The sequence below is a fragment of the Lutjanus erythropterus genome, chromosome 2 (assembly GCF_056507025.1).
Source record: "Lutjanus erythropterus isolate fLutEry1 chromosome 2, fLutEry1.hap2, whole genome shotgun sequence".
In the NCBI taxonomy this organism is placed as follows: Eukaryota; Metazoa; Chordata; class Actinopteri; order Lutjaniformes; family Lutjanidae; genus Lutjanus; species Lutjanus erythropterus.
The window spans coordinates 17,794,510-17,811,534 of record NC_139318.1 but is presented as its reverse complement, the minus strand read 5'-3'; the positions used below and the strand labels follow the sequence as shown (position 1 = coordinate 17,811,534).

Below are 17,025 nucleotides of genomic sequence, written 5' to 3'. Positions count from 1 at the left end.
CATTGTGGATAGACAATATATTCATCCAATCGCCCAACTCTATGGCTGATGGCTGTCAGGAATCACCGATTAATGATGACATCATTCAGTGGCTAACCCTATCAAGACCTAAAGTTAGTGCAAGCAGCAGTGACATCTTCTTCTATTTTCTCTCCTATATGTCAGAAACAGAACTTTGCCAACAACTCCTGCCTTACGGCAACTGAAGAGACACACGACCTAAAAAAACAGAAGGCTTTTATGCCACGATGTTGTGATAGTAGGGGGCTCAGTGGTCGATGACTGTCAGCCATACCTGCCTTTCTCCCATATAGCTGTATAAAGTAAAACAGAATGAGGTTTTGAAACACATTCACCTTCCTCCCTGTGAGCTCAGTAAACTGACCACACTCCGTGACCTGCATGCCTGGTGATTGATAGACAGATAGACTTCCTCCAGAGTGGCTGACCACATGGGGAGCAGGAGACAGAAATGAGAGAAAGGAGTGATAAGGAGAAAAATAAAAGGAAATACTCACATGCCAGTTTGCCTCTGCTTTCTCTAACCTTCTTTTCTATCTCATGTTTTTTGCCTCCTTCGTCTCCCTCCCCGTCCTTCCTTACCCTCCTCATCTCTCTGTGCTGTCTCTCATCTTTTCCGATTTGGTGTGGTTATAAAACACCCTTCGTGTAGACACTTTGATAGTCAAGGTGAAATTGAAGCGCGGGGTCCCTGGAAGAGTTGCGTCCTGTTTTGCATAATCAGCATTTACAGGAGAACTAATGTCCCAGTATTGCAAGAACATGATTGGCCTGTCAAGCAGCAGCACACGCCCGGCAAACCTTGCTCCTCCTCATCATCGTTGCATTTTTCTTGGAGGACACCCAAAGGAGCAAATACTCTCCATTTGGATTCCTCCTCTTCTCCTCCTCCCTGTCCTTTACCTGTGAAGCTTCCATCCTGTAAATTATCTCACTGCTGCTCTTTAATATACCACCTCTGTCGTCTGCATCCCAGGTTGTCAAGGGATACCAGCTGTGATGAATAGTGATCGCTGTGTATTTGTCAATGAAACCTAAGTGGATGTGTATTTGCCAAGCCCTCTCTCTTCATTGAACATAATCAGCTGGTATGAGAGGACAGTGGTGTCAGTGAGGAAGACAGTCAGGCTACACACTGAAATGTGGCTAAAATGATGCATTTAATGACTACATAAAGTTATCATGGCAGTTAGTTTTGGCCGATATGACTATATACTGTGCACTGGTGGAGATTTGACATTACCATTTCCACACCGGGGCTACTTATCTCATGTGATCCTACGAATCCAGCTGCCTTGCAAGGTACCATGATCTGGGCAGCAGGACTGCTTAACACATTGTTAAGTTGGTGGTTGGTAGTGGTATTGCGTCTCTAAGCTGGTTTTCCACAGAGCAGGAGGTATTCCAAACAGGCTGGTACCACCTGTTATCTTTAAAACTTGTAACACTTGGAAAGACAACATTATGGCGGCATTGTTTGGGTCAGTATTAAAAAACAAATTCAGTGCCATGATGGCTCTTGTTTATGGCAGTATTGTGGGATTTCTATGTAAGAAGTGTCTGTGATTGCTGTTTGAGGGGAGGAAGCAGGATTGGCTGCAGAAGAGAAGCGTGCTGTATATGCAGCATACATTTCAGTCAAGGGTTTTATATTTGTCCTCATATATATGTACAGAAAAAATTCCAATTACAGCTCCCAGAGAGAAGGCAGTGTGTGTTGCTGTGCTGCTACAGGAGGCTGACACGTGGATAAAATTGCCAGAACTGCGGGCGTAATTACAATAAGGGGTTACTGGATAGTGTGTTGATACTGTTGAAACCATGACAGGAAAGCTTTTGAGCAGACCTGGCTATAAATTGCTTGCTGTCAATGTAACTGTGCCCACAGGCACTTTTTCACACACACACACGTCTCCTCCAAAGCCACCATGGTAAAGTTGAAAGTTATGAAATATTAAAGAGTTCAGTGTTGTGAGTCTATAACTCATTCCAGCTACACTGGCATTATGTGTACAGAGCCTTTAATAATCGCCCGTGCCTCCCCTGCTATCTGCACTCATAATTAAATGCCGACACACATTTGCCTTCCAGACTAGATTTGATATCATTTATTTATCACTGGGGCAAATGTCAGCTTGGGTTTTTTTTTTCTAATTTTGGCTGTGCAGTGTGGGAGCCTTTTAGGCCTCTCTGCCTGCTTGATGCATAATCAATAGGAAGTGTTTCTTGGACACTCACAATGTTTCTTCTTTCTGCCTTGCAGGGCTCCTACCTCTTGCCTCTGTGGATGATGTTCCTGATGACGCCTTGCAACGATAAGAAGAGGACAGCGGATCAATAGGAGTTTTCTTCCTTTCCCTTCATCTGTCTCTCCCTCCCTCAAACTGTCCTACCATATTCCTCAATAGAAGAGCAGAAACAAGAGAAAATCCGGATTTGGGACTTGGTACCAGAGCTTGTACTCCTTGTCCTCCTCCTCCTCTCTTTCTCCTTCCCCACCCCCCTCAGCCTCTCCTCTAGACAGCCCAGATATGTGTCCCCTAGCTTGGTCAGTGGCTTCCCCTGGCCAGGGGACCTCTTTTCTCCTCTTGGGGCTTTTGCTTATGATGAGCACATCCTTCTCTGGAGGCCAACCCCCACCCTTCAAACGATTTGCCCCTGCTGAGTGGGGGCTCACACATTTGGCCATCCACAACAAAACTGGAGAAGTCTATGTGGGAGCTGTCAACTGGATTTTCAAGTTGTCCAGCAACCTGACCAAACTGCGCAGCCACATGACAGGCCCGGTGGTGGACAATGAGAAGTGCTACCCTCCGCCAAGTGTCCAGTCCTGCCCTCATGACCTTGCCCAGACCCCCAATGTGAACAAGCTTCTCCTGATAGACTATGCACAGAATCGCCTCATTGCCTGTGGCAGCACTTCACAGGGCATCTGCCAGTTTCTGCGTCTGGATGACCTCTTTAAGCTCGGCGAGCCCCACCACCGCAAGGAGCACTACCTCTCCAGTGTAGCAGAGTCGGGCACCATGTCTGGGGTCATCATAAGCTCCCCGCACAGTCCGACCAGCAAGCTGTTCATTGGAACGCCCATCGATGGCAAGTCTGAGTACTTCCCCACATTGTCCAGCCGTAAGCTGATGGAAAACGAAGAAAATGCAGACATGTTCAGCTTCGTCTATCAGGATGAGTTTGTCTCCTCTCAGCTGAAGATCCCCTCGGACACTTTGTCAAAGTTCCCTGCGTTTGACATTTATTATGTTTACAGCTTTAGCAGCGAGCAGTTCGTCTATTATCTAACAATGCAGCTGGATACCCAACTGACCTCACCTGACGCCAGTGGAGAGCAGTTCTTCACCTCCAAAATCGTCCGCCTCTGCGTGGATGACCCCAAGTTTTACTCTTACGTTGAGTTTCCCATTGGCTGCACCAAAGACGGGGTAGAGTACCGCCTGGTGCAGGATGCTTTCTTGGCTCGGCCGGGGCGGCAGCTGGCCAACTCTCTGGGGATATCCGAGAATGAAGACATCCTTTTCACAGTCTTCTCTCAGGGTCAGAAGAACCGGGCCAAACCACCCAAAGAGTCAGCATTGTGCCTGTTCACCCTGAGGAGGATAAAAGAGAAGATCAAAGAAAGAATTCAGTCCTGCTACAAGGGAGACGGGAAACTCTCCTTACCCTGGCTGCTCAACAAGGAGCTTGCCTGCATCAACTCGGTAAGCTCAGATCTGTTCCTTGTGCTTTTTGTTTTCTCTTGAGTTCATACATTCTTTAAAGCCTTTTTCCTCACAATGAATCAATTTGCGTATCAGTCATGGCACACGTATTATGTTTTGACGGTGCTGATATTGATGTAGTCTGCATTAGGATTAGCTGGACCTCCAGGAACTAGTCTAATGTTACAGGTGTTTTGTTTGGAGAGAGTGATATTTGGCTTACATAACAGCAGTTTCTTGCCAATAAGGCTGTGAAAAGACAATGTCCGTTTATTGCTTAGCTTTTGTGCTGGTACTTGTCTCTACTTCTCCAAACTGGGAGCATGCTGAGCGCCATCTTCTGTAGATAATACGCTGACTATCAATAAGTACCTCACACAGTCCCTCTTCAAATAATCCAAACTAGGTATGTACACAAAGGTATGACACCATTGCTTTTTGCAGACGTACACTTGGATACAGCCTTTCCTCATTACTCATTACTGAAAATATTCTTTCTAGCATGCATGAGTGTCTACATATACAGTAGTCATTCAGATACACTAGTTCTGATGTTGATGAGTGTGTGTCCCTGAAACTGTCCGCTGCTCCTGTTTCTCCACTCTTTTTTCTGTGGGCCTGCTAATTGAATTCTGGCCCACCCATGCTACATTCATTCATAAGGACCACTGCTACAGGCCTGCAGTGATTAACAGTATGAAGTGTGAAAAGCTCTTATTTCTTTCTCCTGCCGTAGTCTATTTCACTTTCATTCTGCCCATTTCCCCCTCGCCACAACCTCTTGGTGCTTTGATTTAGTCAGACAGGGGACATCATTAGCCCAGTCCCCTGGATTTGTGAAATGTCACTCAGGAGTAGTTCTTCACACACACACATACACTCAGTATAGTGCCACGCACTGCAGTGTGAGATCCTGGGGGATAGCACAAGCTAGACTTGGTTTTTACTAACTGATCCACAGTGCATGGCCCTGCATGCGTTACAGAGGACGTTGCTCAAACAGACACACATACTTGAACTCACACTGGAGACCTTAAAGGTATATGTTGGATTATTTAGTGCAAGGCTTTTTGAGGTACTTATTGATAGATGGTGTATTAACTACAGTAGATGCCAGTTGCCCTCAATAAATATTATATTAAATTTATGCTGTACTAGAATATTTTCAGTGCTTTACCACAACTTGACAGACTGCCAGGAAACTGCTGTTGTATAACCAGATATCACTCTCCGAACCAACCAAACTCCGTAGGAAAATCAGTCATTTTACCTCACAGAAATGGGAGTTGCTGGTCACAGTCTTGATCTCTTAGTTTATTTGTGCTGTTGTGTGACTTTTAAAAAGATAGTTTGGATTCACCAAAGTGGCACAATAAAAAAACAGGTCGAGGCAGTGGTGGACCAGCAGCTCCCATGTCCCGTGAATTAAAATGACTGATTTCACCCACTGAGATTAGTTGGTTTGGAGAGAACGATATTTGGCCCATATAAAGGTAGTTTTCCATCGGAAAAGAGTTTCTGGCGGCAAACGCAGTGAAAATATTCAAAATATACAATTAAACGGATATCTTAGGCGGGTTTTTTTTAATTGTCTAAAATAGCTTTTCCACACTGGTAATTTACAGACAGGCATTTACTGTAGATAATATACTGATTATTGATAAGTTCCTTATACAACCCCACATCGATTAATCCGAACTATTCTTTTAAGTCACTACAAAAACAGCACAGTCTAGTTTTTTTTCATTCCTGTTCACATGCTTTATTTTCTCTGACCTTCATTCCTCATTCTATTCTGTCTCCCGTCGCTTACCCACTCTCTTGATGTGCCTGAATCCTCTTATATCTTTGTTCCATCCTTTAGCACTTACTGTTGACCACCTGTCTCTGCAACGTCCGCTTCCATCCTGTGTGCTCTTTAAATTCACCCATCCATCCCCTCCATCATGGTCTCTCTTAAAATAGCTTAATTAAAAGACCTGTTTTAAAGCTTTCTCTTTAAATGTCAGTGCACACCATTTTTACCAGCAGGTGTCTTCACTGCACACACACACACACACACACACACACACACACACACACACACACACACACACACACACACACACACGCACAAACATTTCATTCACCCTGTGTTGCATGTAATGTAGTGGGATAAGAACAGCAGCACTCCTTCTCTGTGTAGACCCTCATTAGCTCGAGTGCACAGGTGTGTTTTGTGTGCTGGTGTAAGTGATGTGAATGACCCAAGCCAAGTCCCTTTTCACCTGCCTTGCTTCCTCTCTTGTGCCACCCTCTGTAGATGTAGTCTCTTTCCTGTTCAGTGGTTGTCTTCATTCTGTTTTGTGCCTTTCTTTCTTGGGGCCCATCCACTGACAATAGCTCTGAGGCAAAGAAAAAGCAGCTATCTCATTTATTTCAATTAGACCTTTGCACTGCTACAGTGGGAGCTCTTGGTGCGAAGTGCTGCCGTACAAATCGCAGGTTTGTACAGTGCAAGATCGTACGGTAGCTCACTGTGCTGGCCAATCAAATACTGTATATACAGGTGCATATGCCTGGTAGCTAACTGCATGGTGCTCATATGCTGCATTTTAAGATAGAGGAGGACTGTATTGCTGTCATGATAACTCTCAATAGACGGACTATCTAACCTCAAAGGAGTTTAAACCACTCTGCAGTCTGTTTGCTTTTGACAAGACTCCAAACTAGACATACTGGTTTGCAGTTAACATAACATGTCCATACCAGTGTAGCCTCTAGTAGACCTTTTTTACAAGTTGTAGCAGGAAAAGCATGATCCTAACGAGTATTATTAAAGATGGCTTCAATGTAAACTGTCAGTTCACTGCAAAAATAAAAAAATACACGTTTCTTCCTACCTGTATTACTTTTTATCCATTTAGATTGTTTTGGTGTGAGTTGCTGAGTTTTAGAAATATCAGCTGTAGAGACGTCTGCCTCGTCTCCAATCTGGAACTAGATGGTGCTCGGCTTGTGATGTGCAAAGTGCCAAAAGAAAAAAAAAATTCTACCGTCTGCCAAATGTATCAACCCACAGAAGGAAGCATGCATCTACTCATGGATGTAAGGCATCCTCCTCAGCTGACCTGTATCCTAGTCCAAGTCATACCTGTGAGCCACCTAAATGGAATGCAGCCGTCACTCGTTTTATTATCTTTCACCTGTGTATTTCCTGCTCTGACACAGCAGTGTTGTTGTCAGTTACAAAACTCTCTGCTCAGATGCTCCAGTATCCCTATCCATTCTGCCAGTCAGGCCTGTTACCATGGTAACTGGAGTTTTGATTACTGGAAAGCTTGCATTCACTCGTAATTGATCACCACTTTAACGTCCTCTCAAAAAACTGTCACCAATGATGATGTAATAGCCTCAGAGATAAGCTGGTTGGCTGACCCCATGACAGCAGTGAGGCTGCAGGGGTCAGCCTCAGGTTAATGACGTTGGCCACGTCTGCCCCTAAGCGGCGACCTTATGTCGGCTACCAACCACTGACCTTAACCTCAGCCAGTGATCCAAAGGACCTCAAATATGACCTTAAATGAGTGGCTGATATAATCTTTCAGTGTGTGAGCTGCTGCTGTGCAAAATAACTGAACATAACAAGCACAGAGAAGCACAGAAAAACTGGACTGAAATATCAAGAGGACACATGAGATATAAACATGCATATTTTAACATTAATGACTGGCCTGGATTTACTCCCATGCCAAACAGTGAAGCATCATTAAGTGCACATGCTAAAAAAAATCACTGGGTCAAGACTGACCCATTTTTGAGTTAGTTTTACACAGAGTTTGTGTAACTTTTTATGGTTCTGTTTGGTTATTTACCCAAAGTAAAATTGTTGTAATCTAATCTACTTTGAAACTTACATGTCACTGTTTTACTTATAATTAATATTTGTATTCTGTGGAGTTTGCAGATTGTACATATGCAGATTGTTTTCTGCAACTAGCAGTTAAGCAGTTTTAAGACTAATCTTGAGCCACCTGTGTCCAACACTGGGTCAAAATACCATATTTTACTTTGGGTAAATAATCTGTAACATGAAAAAAACAACAGTAACACTGGTTCTTGTGTGTCCTTTTATTGCATACGATGAAGCTTGCAGTATATCTTAATTTAAACATTGCTGCAGAAAAACAGTGTCGATGGCTAAAATAAAATATCAGCCCTCATCATCATCAGCCTGTCATTCTAGGCTAATTATTATATAAGTATACAACTGAACTATCTGAAATATGGGTAAACAATACAGCTATTGGTAGTCACATAATGTTACATAAACAGTTGACAGGGCAAAACATTCAGAAGTGTGAGCTCAATGTACTAAATTTTATGAAAACAGCAAAGTGCAATAATTCAGGGAAAAATGTGTTATTTCTAAAAAAACAAACAAACAAACAAAACCTGTTGATTTTTTTTCACTACTTTTCATTTCATGTCATCAGTTTTGCACCAAATCATGGCCATTAGTATCAATATGAATATTAATAAGTATCGGTATAGATAAGCAGTTTTGATATCCGCATCAATGAAATCCTAACGATGCCTATTCCTACTTACAAACCTGGTCATTTTCCCGTCCCCATTCCTCCACATGATTCAGGTATGTAAGCTGGCCATCTCTTACTCCACAACTCTCAATCATTTAAGCTACTGCTAAATTGAACCCCACCCATAATTCTCAGCCACTCCAGCCTGCCCTAGCTGCATGAGACTGTGGGAACAGCTGTGTGATGTGGGGGTGGTAGGTGAATATGTTTAGGTTGACCCTGCCACAGAGCGGTGGAGAGGGTGAGGCAGGGGGTGGGGGGTGGGGGGCAGCTGTTAGCCACAGAGCCATGATGGATAGCCAGGCGCTTCGTCAGCTCCCTGTGTGGAGTTCATATTAGTGCTGGGTCATAATTTCTAGCCTCTGGCCATCATTAGGATGATATGTTTATGGGCACAGTGAGATGGTGGGTGTTTTTCTGTAAACACAAATGTTTGGGCATATTAGAAGCCACTGTGTGTGTGTGTGTGTGTTGGACAAAGCAGACACACACACACACCATTCATCACCTCAGCCCTGTTACCTGTCTATATTTGTCTACTCTGTGTGTGTGTGTGTGTGTGTGCGCAGGCGCGTTTTTGTTTGTGTGTCTCTGTTTTGTCCCTGAGCTTTATTAGTGAACCCCTGACCTTCTCCCTGGTTTGAGAGTGGATCAATACAAACCATTTCCACACACAGAGAGGGAGAGAGGAAGAGAGAGATGCTAAGTTAGGGGAGCGTGAGATGGAGACAAATTTGAAATACAGGTGAGATAAAGAGAGAGTGGAGAGAAACAAGAGGTGAGCAGAAGAGAGGATGAAGAGGAGGTAAATGAGAGAGACGAGAGGGAAGGGAAGAGGTGCAGGATGTGGGTGGAGGTAAAAGTGAGACAGAGAGGAAGAGTTGGATACCAGAGCAATGTACAGGAGAGAGTAAGGGAATTTGAAGGGTGGTGTTGAGGAGATGAGAGAGACAGAGTGAGTGTGAAAAAAACAGAGCAGGCCCAAGAGGAGGCTTGAAGGGAAAAGGGAGGGATTGATAAAGAAAAGAGGAAATAGCATCAGTGTTGTTGGTTTTATCCAGAATGCAGGCACATTTGCAAATTTCTCAAATCTCAGGCCAGTTGCACAAGACACCTTAAGTTACAGTTTTCCTTCAAGTCCAAGTTAAGGTTTCCTTGAAATGAAATCAGTTGCACAAAAAGTCAAGCCTAGATTTTTGTGTTCTGCTCTGTCTGCTCATTGTAGAAGTGACTGTATTGTGCTCTAACTGATGCTACGTTTAGAAAAACAGGAAACTAGAACAGCGAGCTGCAGGCTAGATGAAGAATGCAGATATATTTTCTTACTGTTGGCGCCATGAAAACATCCAACAACATTGGTCATGAGGAGTTTGATGTGAAGCCATGTTTTTTGCTGAAGTCATGGCTGGCTAACTGTGATGTAAATGTTTTGTTGTATTTTGAGTGAAGGCAGTGTACTTGAAAGATTGACCTCTAGAGATTGATTTGAATCAAATGTCGAAACATCTTTGAACATGTTTTCAAATCTGATTTACAACAGTTTTTCTGTGTGATTTTGTTTTTGAGATGAGTTGTTAGCCTACAATTACAGACAACAGTATATTTTCTAAAGCTTTAAATTCAGCACATCAAATTGTGATTTCCAGCTGTTTTTTTCTGGGGATGTCTCAAAACCAGTTTTTCACTTCTGATACTGATACAAAGCAACCTTGAATATCTGCTGATACTGATGCCAATCTTTGTCCTTTGTCCTCTGTTCTTCCTTCAGCTTACGTAACTCCAGACATGCAATGACAGCATTGCTGACAGGTCTCAAGCTACTGTACATATGACACTTGCTTCTCATCTGTGTTACTAGTTACACATCAGTCATTACGACATTTTGCTTAACTTGTAGCAACCTTTGATGTTATTAGAAAGCACTTCTTTAGGGGGGCAGTGGAGTGAACTATGGTCATATTAGCCTCTGAAAGCTGTCTTTGAATCTCTTTAGTTCACCGCACAATCATGGAGATGTCCTGTGACAGTCTCTTGTGTTGTTTTTTGGTCTGACCTCTAAAGATTTGATTACTCTGTGTGATTTTGTTCCTGAGATTTGAGCGAAACAGTCTGATTCCAAGCTGTGTTGATTTAAAAAAAAAAGTGTGAGTTGCCAGCCTACACGTAACCCTTGCAAGCAAGATGGTGATGTAAGTGAGAGTGACATGCGAGTGGTGATTTTAATGAGAGAGGAATAAACAGTAAGAGGAAACGGCTTGCAGGGAGAGACGGAGAGAACGAAAGAACAGCCAAGGAGAGGGAGAGAGAGCAGCGGGCCTTTTACAGCCAGGGTGTGCTCGAAGGAGAGGCAGTGATTCACCGACGAGAGAGAGGAGGAGGGCGAGAGGAAGAGTGATAGCCCCAGAAATCTTTTCACCGCCACTGCCAAGAACAGCGGGAGAAAAGGGCGGGTGACAGAAAGAGAGGAGAGAGATAGAGGGAGGAGCGCAGAGGGTGATTGAATGCTGGCTGCTGCACAAATAATATCGTGTCCGTCACCTGGCCACCGCACTGTCCTCTTCAGCAGCTCACCTCTCTGTCATGTCAACTTTGCTGCGCGCGTGTGTGTGTTGTGGCTCATCTGACAGGGTGTGTATGTCTAGCAGCAGTAGGTGCTATAATAATGAGGACTCTGGAACACAACCGATCTCCTTTTGGTGTGTGTGTTTCTGAAATATCACTGAATTTAAAGAGGTGTGCTCCGGTTAGAAAAAAGTCATGGTATTTCTTTGCTCAGGGGTCACTTTGCTGAATATATTTTCTTACCTGCTCAATTCATCACATTATATGGTGATTTCCAGCTGTTTTTTCTCCACGGCAAGCAAAACATTAAACTAGCCAGCAGTTACCTTTTAGGTTATTAGAAAGCACTTCTTTAGTTGCAGAAAGTCATGGAAAAGTCATGATGTTTAACACGAGGGCAGAACTATGGTCACATTAGCTTCTGAAAGTTCTCCTTGTGTCTCTTCAGCTCAGTCTCTATGGTGATGTCCAATGCTGGTTTTGGGGCTGATAAAGGCACTTTGCAATTGATCAGCTTTGTATATATATGGGGAGCCTGATCCATTTTCATTGTAAATATTTCACTGGGACACACCAGCTGTCAAAGCAACCCTTTGTGCTCTGTTAAAATACTTTGATGGTGACAGACAAACAAATAAATGAATATTAACAAGAATATTCACCTTTAAGCATACTTTTTATGTTCTGTTGTTGGTTAAAACGGCAATTGAAATAGCATGTTTTTCTTGGCTTCCTCATCCTCTCATGTGGTAGACATCTTTGACGTAACTTTAACTGATATTTGTAGTTAAAGCTACTACGTAGAAAATAGGAATAATGGTTTTACGACCTTGAATCATCACATGCTAAGTTACTTAAATTGAAACTTTTGAAAAAAGAGAGAGAATAGCCGTACTGTCTCTGCTCATTGGAGGCAACACTGGTACTTGCCTCCACACGAGGCTCATATCTGACCCAGAGACTATTCAAATGTCAAGCTGCTTTCTCTCGATCACAGATGGATGGATGGGAAGGTTTTGAACTTTGTCACGAGCCAGTGCATCAATCAATTAGAGAATCAGTCTTAGCAAAAAAAAAAAGAAAAGTCATTCACAAGTATTCCTTTTTTTGATGTTGCATTGGACAGCTGTCACGTCACCATCGGTGTCAAAGGTCAGATTTAATGCCGAGCCTGAAATCAATAACGAAGCGATCGCTTGTTCATTGTACTTTTGTTTGTTTTTTGTTAGTGACAGCGCTCATTGCTGTGGTATTTCTGCACTGCGTTCACAAGACGTTACTCATGAGGGAGTGTGGGTGGTGCTGTTATGTGTTTTTCATTATAATGTGCTTTGATGTGTGATTCTTTTCATATATATTTGATTTAAATGAGATTTTCTTCTTATTTTTCTTTAGTATAAAGAATATTGCTGTTTATACTGAACTGTTTGTTTCTATTTATTCCAAACAAACTGATATTTGTGCTGCTGGAGCTTTTTAAGTTGTGTGTGTTTGGTCTTGTCAGAGTAGCTGCTGAGAGGAGCGTGGTTATCAGAATAACTAACGTCCTGTGGTGAGCTGCACACTGGAGGCTGATTACAGGAGTATAGCAGATGCAAATGTTAGAACCGGTTCTTTGCTCCTATGGCTGATAAGAACACCCACTGTAGAAGTATATTAAACTCGAGTAGAGCACACAATGAGTTTGAATTTGCTCTTTGATTTAGTTTTCTGGTTTTGTTTAAGTTCTTTTAACCTATAATATTTATTTGGCAAGACAAATATTGATAATGGAATGCCAGTTTTTCTCTGCGCTGAGTTTCATTATGTTGTTACAGAGAAGACAAAATGGAACTGGCCGGCTCCTAACCTTATTAAATCCATCATTATGAATATCATCTAATGAAAGTAACACACTTGTGGTCTTTGTAAAACACAGTTGTATTTCTGTGGACCTAATCTAAAAGGATGTGCCGGCAAATGCGTTTAAGTAATTAGACCTGATTAATTGAGCCTGAGCTGATGAGCAAAGTTAATTGACAGTCTAAATGAGTCGAGCTGGGAGACAGTGATTGGAGCTGCTTGTCTTAAACATTATTGGTACTCGTGGGTCATGTTTTGGTTAATATTTGGTGATTTGATCTGAAATTAGAAATCTGTTCATTTGTATACACAATCGACTTTTGATTGCATCACAGTGGTGTGTGTGTGAGAGAGCTAACAATGACACGCACATTCTGTGCTCAAGTGTGGCTCTCATCCCATTATTAAAGGACAATAGAAAACCTTTTGGAAGAGACCCCATGCAGTCTGTGTGTGAGCTGCTTAATTCTCGCTCTCTCTTTTCTGACCTTTCTCCATCTCTCTGAGGAGTGTTTAGCTCAACAAATCCCCATCTCTAGCACCACTCTAATGATACTAATTGTCAGTGTAATTATGTATTGATCTGTACTGTGTGTGTGTGGGTGGTGTGTTGCATACATCATTATCAGGAGTAATCAGAAAATGTGGGGCAGGGGTTGTGCTTGTATTGCGCATGCTAATAGACTCAGTGTGTTTGTTTATTTGCTTAAATTTTTTTTTTACCGTCGCGGTTTGCTTCCCCTGTAAATGAGCTGAATGTATGCAGTCAGCACAGGTTCTCCTGCTCTCTTCCAACAAGGCCCTGGTTCTCAAGTATCATAGATACATTACATGTATTAGCTAATAGGGCAATTGTGGATCTGTCTTTAGTTAAGAGTCCAATTTGTAAGATTTTGGCGCGATTTGTTGGCAGGATATAGCAGAAATGGAATATAATTTTCTTAGTATGTTTTCATTGTGTGATGTCATGAAAATAAGAGAAATTGTTTATGTTGCCGTAGAATGAGCCATTTATATCTCCATGTTGCACTGTCATGGTTCTACAGTAGCCCAGAATGGAAGAACCAAACGCTGACTCTAGATGAGGCCTTTTGCACTTTTCGTGGGCTTTGCGGCCACTTTACGTTCTCCTTTAAGCTTGGAAGGACAAGGTGAGGCAATACCTTGATGTTATACCCCAAACAGTGCATTCAAAAGTTAATGTTTCATGTTTGCTATAAACACATTTCATTTGCAAATAGTACAGCTCAGATTATTTGTTATCAAAAAGAAAAAAAAAGAAGACAAAGAGAACATGCAAATGAGTTGCTGCGTCGAAGTCCCTTACAGGATGTCAGCTCTTTTTTAAATCATAGACAAGATCCTAAGCAGTTTTTTTAAATGTGAATATAAACATGATGATCCCTAAACAGTCAAGTTAATATTTCTAAAATCTAATTTGTTTTACATTTATTTTTCCCCTATTGAATAGCCAGGTTTATATATAAATGTGAAATGAGGTTAAATGTTAAATGTTCCACTATAAAACAAATAAAAGTCATGTATAATTCCATTTTTCCATGCATATATCAGCATATAGCCAGCAACATGTTTCAGACACACTTGGAATACACCAGTCTGACTAAAATGTTGGATTTTAATCTCTTATGTGAGATGTGTTACTGAGGTTACATGTGGTCACAGTAATCATATACTTCTTTACTGCCTCTAAATATGTCTTGTATTCAGTCACAGGTAGCATTTGAATTTCTTTTAAAGTCTTTTGAAACCTTTAAATCTGCTGAACCACTCCTCCACCATTGGTCACTGAGCAGCTCCATCAGAGCAGCTGGAGGTTAAGTACTTTGCTTAAGGGCACCTGTGGTGGCTGATGATAGAGGGAGGAAGTGTGTTACTCGCTCATTTTTTCCCACCCACATTTCCCAGCTGGTGTGGGGATTTGAACTGATGATCTTTTGATCAAAAGCACTCCTCTTGTCAGCCTGTGAGCTTGTGTTGGCATTGGTTTATTTTCGAGTGTATGCTTCTTTAGGTGTGTTTTTTTTCCTGTACATGCTCTATACAGTACATATTATTTCTCCTCTGTCTCTCCCATTCAGTTGGATTGGGGTCTAAACATGTGGTGACAGCTTTTGGAAGCAGCTCTCTGAATAGGTGCCAACTCCTTGAGGTTTCACTGTCTGCCTGGAGTGCACTCAACATAGAAATTACCACCCTGCACCCCATGAAAACAGCACTGGTGCAGCCATCTCTTTTTCTAAATTATTGATCAGTGAGGATCCTGTAACGTATTGTAGAAAACAGCTACAGCGTTTTGGACGGAAACAGTTTATAGATTGTAATTAGTTTGGTGAAAAATACATTTCTTCCTCTGACAGATTGTTTTTCTTATACACACCTAGTCTAGTCTTCTTTTAAATAAGCAGCCCATATTAACACATGAGGCAGGATAACAAATTGTTTTTCCCTCAAGATCTTGTTGATGCATTGTGTACTTTGTCTAACACCTTTGAGAGGCAACCAATCAGATACACTCTGTCTCCATGGAGTCAGTCACGTCACAGCTGATGTCAGTGAGGATGAGGCTTCAGAGCCGTGTGTGTGTGTCTATGTGTTTTATATTAATGTACTACACTATATGTCACATGCTGTGTTGTGTTTATTGGCATAGAGTGGTGATTTTCTTTTAGTTAAATCAAATTAAATCTTCCTTAAATTTATAGAAAAATACAGAACTCACTGGCATGGCCTCTGAAGGTTTAAGATTGTAGCTCGCTGAAAAATAATATTCAAACTCACGGTGTGTTTGGAGACTATCCAGTAAGAGAGGAGTCATGACTGAATGATCGTCATGAGCTGAATATTTTTGAAACATCATGAATGGCCTTTTGGTTGTTTGTGCTGAATGGATGCAACAAAATCCTTAAAATAGTTTTCACATGAGCGAGTTTAAAGGCATACTATGCATGAATTTCCTAAACAAACAAACTAAAAACAAAATATAGACTAGTATAAACATAATTCCTCTCAGTCATCACTTCTGACCCTCTCAGGTTGTTGCGGTGGCTGTATTTGCACTGGCTGGCTGTAAAGACAGACCTGCATTTTCCTTTTCCTTTTTTCTTATTTATTTTCCTGTGTTTGGAATACGTCTGGGCATCAGCCTTTGAGCAGCTGTGTTCAGGCCCCAGCCAGTAACACACAGGATGTGAGGACAGGACTCCATAAAAATGTAGCAACCAACAGTTACATCAATGTCTCAGTCTCTCTCCTCTGCTGTATGTCTGTGAGAACTGCAGAAAGAGAGAGTTAACATGCATGTACACAGACATACAGGTGGAGTGACGGATAGGACTTGTTTGGGCTGTATTCACCCAAAATTTAGTGTGGTTGTGTTTATTTGAGCTTCAGAACTTAAGTGCTGTGAAACAATCAGAAAATGATGTTCTGTTTCTCTGATTTACTGCTTTAATCTTGCTAAGTTCAGCTGGAGAGGAGCGGCCAACTTTTATTGGTGTATTTACAAACAGCAGCCGGCATATTCTACCTTTAGGTAATATGAGATCGTAAATATCAGAGTAACCAGAGGACCCTTTTATAATATTCATATGTATGTATGGGGATACCCTGCTTATAGTCTAGTTGAAGTGGATGGCCGGGTAATTGGAAGCAAACCTGCAAATGTAAATTTTGGGTTGCATTTACATTAGTAGTAGCAAATTATTTTGTGGCATTTGTTTAAACTGCATCATTTTGTATCAAGATTCATGATGTCATGACAGTAATATAATTTAAAAGCAAAGATAAATATTAATGTATTTTCTCAGCCATACTGTATGCGGTAAGTATGCGGCTCTGTGTTTTTGATGTTTGTGTGTCAGTTGTTTGTTGCCATTTTCCAACAGTTGTGAGTCGCAGCTGTTGTGTCTGGGTGTCAGTGCTGTACATTGAACAGATGTCAGAGTAAGGAAACATCATGAAGCCTGTAATACACTTTGACCTGGACTGAGGTCAGTTGTTGAAGTGAGGCTTTGTGTGTGTGTGTGTGTGTGTGTGTGTGTGTGTGTGTGTGTGTGTGTGTGTTTGTGTTTGTGTGTGTGTGTGTCTGCCTCCTCAGTTTATGGCTAAATATTAGTATATGAGAGAGGGACCTAACCTATATTCTTCTTTGATGGTGATTTCAACTGACTTCGATCACACAGACACACAAACTGGCAGATTTTGCATTATGAATGTGTAACTATGGATACCATCGGATGCTGCTCTTCTTTATTCTCTAATTTATAAATCAGCATAAGGGTGTGTCC

At 41.8% G+C, this 17,025-nt stretch overlaps 1 protein-coding gene across 4 annotated transcripts in view; it reads left to right on the top strand.

Annotated features, from left to right (window-relative positions):
• plxna1b (plexin A1b) overlaps positions 1–17,025 on the top strand; it is a 255,750-nt gene that overhangs the window by 43,813 nt on the left and 194,912 nt on the right. For all 4 annotated transcript variants that reach the window (XM_084730314.1, XM_084730297.1, XM_084730306.1 and 1 more), the window contains exon 2: positions 2,285–3,734. In XM_084730314.1, the coding sequence (XP_084586440.1) occupies positions 2,553–3,734 (1,182 nt within the window). In that variant the 5' untranslated portion in view covers positions 2,285–2,552. The remainder of the gene's footprint in view (positions 1–2,284; positions 3,735–17,025) is intronic.